Raw genomic sequence first — 3,002 nt, forward strand, 5'->3', positions numbered from 1 at the left:
CAGAAAGGCCAAGGATCGAACTTCAGGGTCACCTGGTAAACGCCAGAATAGAGTTCATGAAGGAACATGCCATAATCGGGAAATTTATAGGCTTCTGGCCCACGGAAAAAGCCCTCTCTGGCTGGATAGCGGCCAAGTGGAAACCGAAAGGGGACGTCCTACTGCAACTAGGACCAAAGGGCTTTTTTACAGTGATTTTCTACTGTGTTGAAGATAAACTCAGAGTACTAGGAACAAGCCCACACTTCTTCAATGCAGCGGGTCTGTACATGCGAGATTGGAAACCCAGATTCAACCCAGATCGGGAAGACCTAACCTGGGCACCAGTTTGGATCCGCCTATATGGACTCCCTGATGAGTATTGGGATGAAGACTCCCTCCGGAGAATAGGAAATGGGGTGGGAGAATACATCAGAACAGCTGAGGAAACCAAATCTCGCAGATTTATATCATATGCACGAATTTGTGTTTTCATTAGATTGAATGAAGCGCTACCAGAATCGATAACGCTCTCCCACTGGGATGAAGAATGGGTTCAGCCCCTGGACTATGAGCAAGTGCCCTTCCGGTGCAGGAGATGCCATGCTCTTGGGCACCTATTCAGGGACTGTCCTCTAAATGTCCCAGATCTCTCTCAGAACCCTGCAACCAAGCCCAACCAAGATGGGTTTACCAAAGTTACAAACAGAAGGCGTTCGAACAGGAAAAATGCTAATGGGCAAAAGTCTCAGCAGGGTAACTTCAAAGATCAAGCATCCAAGAACAGCTTTCAAACCCTCAGTAACATGGCGGAAGATCAACCTCCAGAAAATCCCAGTAAATCAGATTTACCGTCCTCCTCAAGCCGCCCAACCCCTTCTAGCCCCCCGCCCAACTCGAAAGACCCCTTTCTCATCCCTACCATTTTATCCAGAGTCCAAGAGGATCCGATAAACATCCCCGAGAACATGGAGACAGAAGGGAAACTGAAGGATACCCAGATTTCAGAGAACACTCAGGAAGACGCCAATACTGTGGAGATAATGGATGAAGAGGCCGACACCGTAGACCTTCAAGGGCTGGATATAAATGAGTTAGAGCTGGCATGCAGGAAAGAAGCTTATGAAACTATAGCAGCAACTGATGTGGAAAAGTTAGAAATAGTCATCTCCAAAGTCTACCAACAACATCAGCTAGGGATTCAAGCTGGAAGCACCTGGGATGGTAGATTACGGCCAAAAGACTTCAAAAAAAGGGGAAGGAAAACCGTTCTTCAACGAACAATGGAGGTTGGCAAAGTCCTAGTGGATTCAGGCCACTATGCGCAGCTTACAAAGTACTTCAATCCCTCTCAACCCAGTTCTCAATGAAGCTCATCTCTTGGAATCTCAGAGGGCTCAACGGCCCAGCAAAATACAGAATGATCAAAAACATGATTAAGATGGAAAAACCACAAATATGTTTCTTCCAAGAAACAAAATGCAACAGCATAACTCTGGGACAAATACTCTCAAAGGCTTGGCCAGGCAGCCACTCAGTGGCTGTGGACGCAACCGGAGCTTCGGGAGGGCTTGCTATAGCTTGGAACACTCAAACCATAACGCTCACTGACTTCCATGCTTCACACCATCTCATACAAGCTGCCTTTCACATCCTAGGCACAAAGGTACATGGAAACCTCTCCAATGTCTATTTTCCACAGGATGGAGGCAGTAAAAAAGTGCTGCTGGATACCATCGAGGAGCTTAATGCCCACAGACCGCACCCACTCTGGATTGTGGCGGGGGACTTCAACATGATAACCAAGATCGAGGACAAAACAGGAGGAAGAACTAGAATGGAACCTGAAGTAGAACACTTCAAGGATTTTATACTAAACGCCTCGCTCATCGACTTGCCCTTCTGCAATGGAACTTACACCTGGAGCAACCACAGAAAGGGGAAACATCAGATCGCTTCCAAGCTAGACCGATTTTTGATCTCGGACAACGCAGTGCACATTGGAGGGGACTTCACTGCGGAGATCCTAGCCCACTCGGGGTCAGACCACTGGCCAATAGCCCTGCACTGGCAAAGGCCTGGGAACAGCACCAGGAAGCCATTTAGATTTGAAAGCTTCTGGCTATCTCACCCAGCATTCAAGGACTTCGTCAAATCTGTATGGGCCTCCTTTGTTCCTCCCGAAGGTACCAAAATGTTCCAACTCCAGCAAAAATTAAAATTTTTAAAAGGGCATCTTAAACGATGGAACAGGGAGACTTTTGGGAACATTTTTGAAGCCCAATAGCAACTCAATCAGGAACTCAAGCTTCTCCATCAGACAGTTATCAATACAGGGCACACGGCAGCAACATTGGAACAAGAAAAGTACATCCACAGCCAGCTAGAAGAAAGAAGAAAGCAAGAAGAAATATATTGGAGACAAAAATCGCGGATCAGATGGCTCAAAGAGGGGGAACGCAATACCAAATTCTTTCACAACACCATAGTGCAAAGAAGAATACACAACAAAATTTCCTTCATAAAAAACTAGGAGGGAGGGAAAGAGGAGGAGCACGAAAAAATAGAGGAAATCCTCCTCAATCACTTCCAACAGGTACACCAAGAGCAAATAATGGACCGCAAAGCAGCCATTGAGAAAATCACCGGCAACATCCCCAGATTAATAACAGAGGAGCAAAACGACTTGCTCATGAGCCCTATTCTAAGCCGAGAAGTGGATGAAGCAATGGCGCAGCTCAAAGACGGTAAGGCTCCTGGCCCTGATGGCTTTACAAGTAATTTTTTTCATGCTTTCTGGGATTTGATTAAGGAAGAAATCTGGCAAGTTGTAGAAGAGTCCAGAGCTCTTCGCTGGCTGTTACCCTCCCTTAACTCCACCTTCATCACCCTCATCCCTAAAGAAGAGAACCCCACTACCCCTGACAAATTTAGGCCCATTGCCCTCTGCAATGTTCTTTATAAAGTCATTTCCAAAGTCATAGCCAACAGACTCAAACCCCTTCTCTCTCAGATTATTTCTC

At 46.4% G+C, this 3,002-nt stretch overlaps 1 protein-coding gene across 1 annotated transcript; it reads left to right on the top strand.

Moving 5' to 3' along the window:
• The first annotated feature begins 1,420 nt into the window (after positions 1-1,420).
• Positions 1,421-2,266, top strand: LOC149209061 (uncharacterized). The gene has a single exon (XM_089398505.1). It carries the CDS (start codon positions 1,421-1,423, stop codon positions 2,264-2,266), a length of 846 nt encoding a protein of 281 aa, XP_089254631.1.
• The last annotated feature ends 736 nt before the right edge of the window (positions 2,267-3,002 follow it).

The sequence above is a fragment of the Pinus tabuliformis genome, chromosome 1_2 (assembly GCF_031772625.1).
Source record: "Pinus tabuliformis cultivar Carrire ecotype Pingquan chromosome 1_2, CPIR1, whole genome shotgun sequence".
Classification (NCBI taxonomy): Eukaryota; Viridiplantae; Streptophyta; class Pinopsida; order Pinales; family Pinaceae; genus Pinus; species Pinus tabuliformis.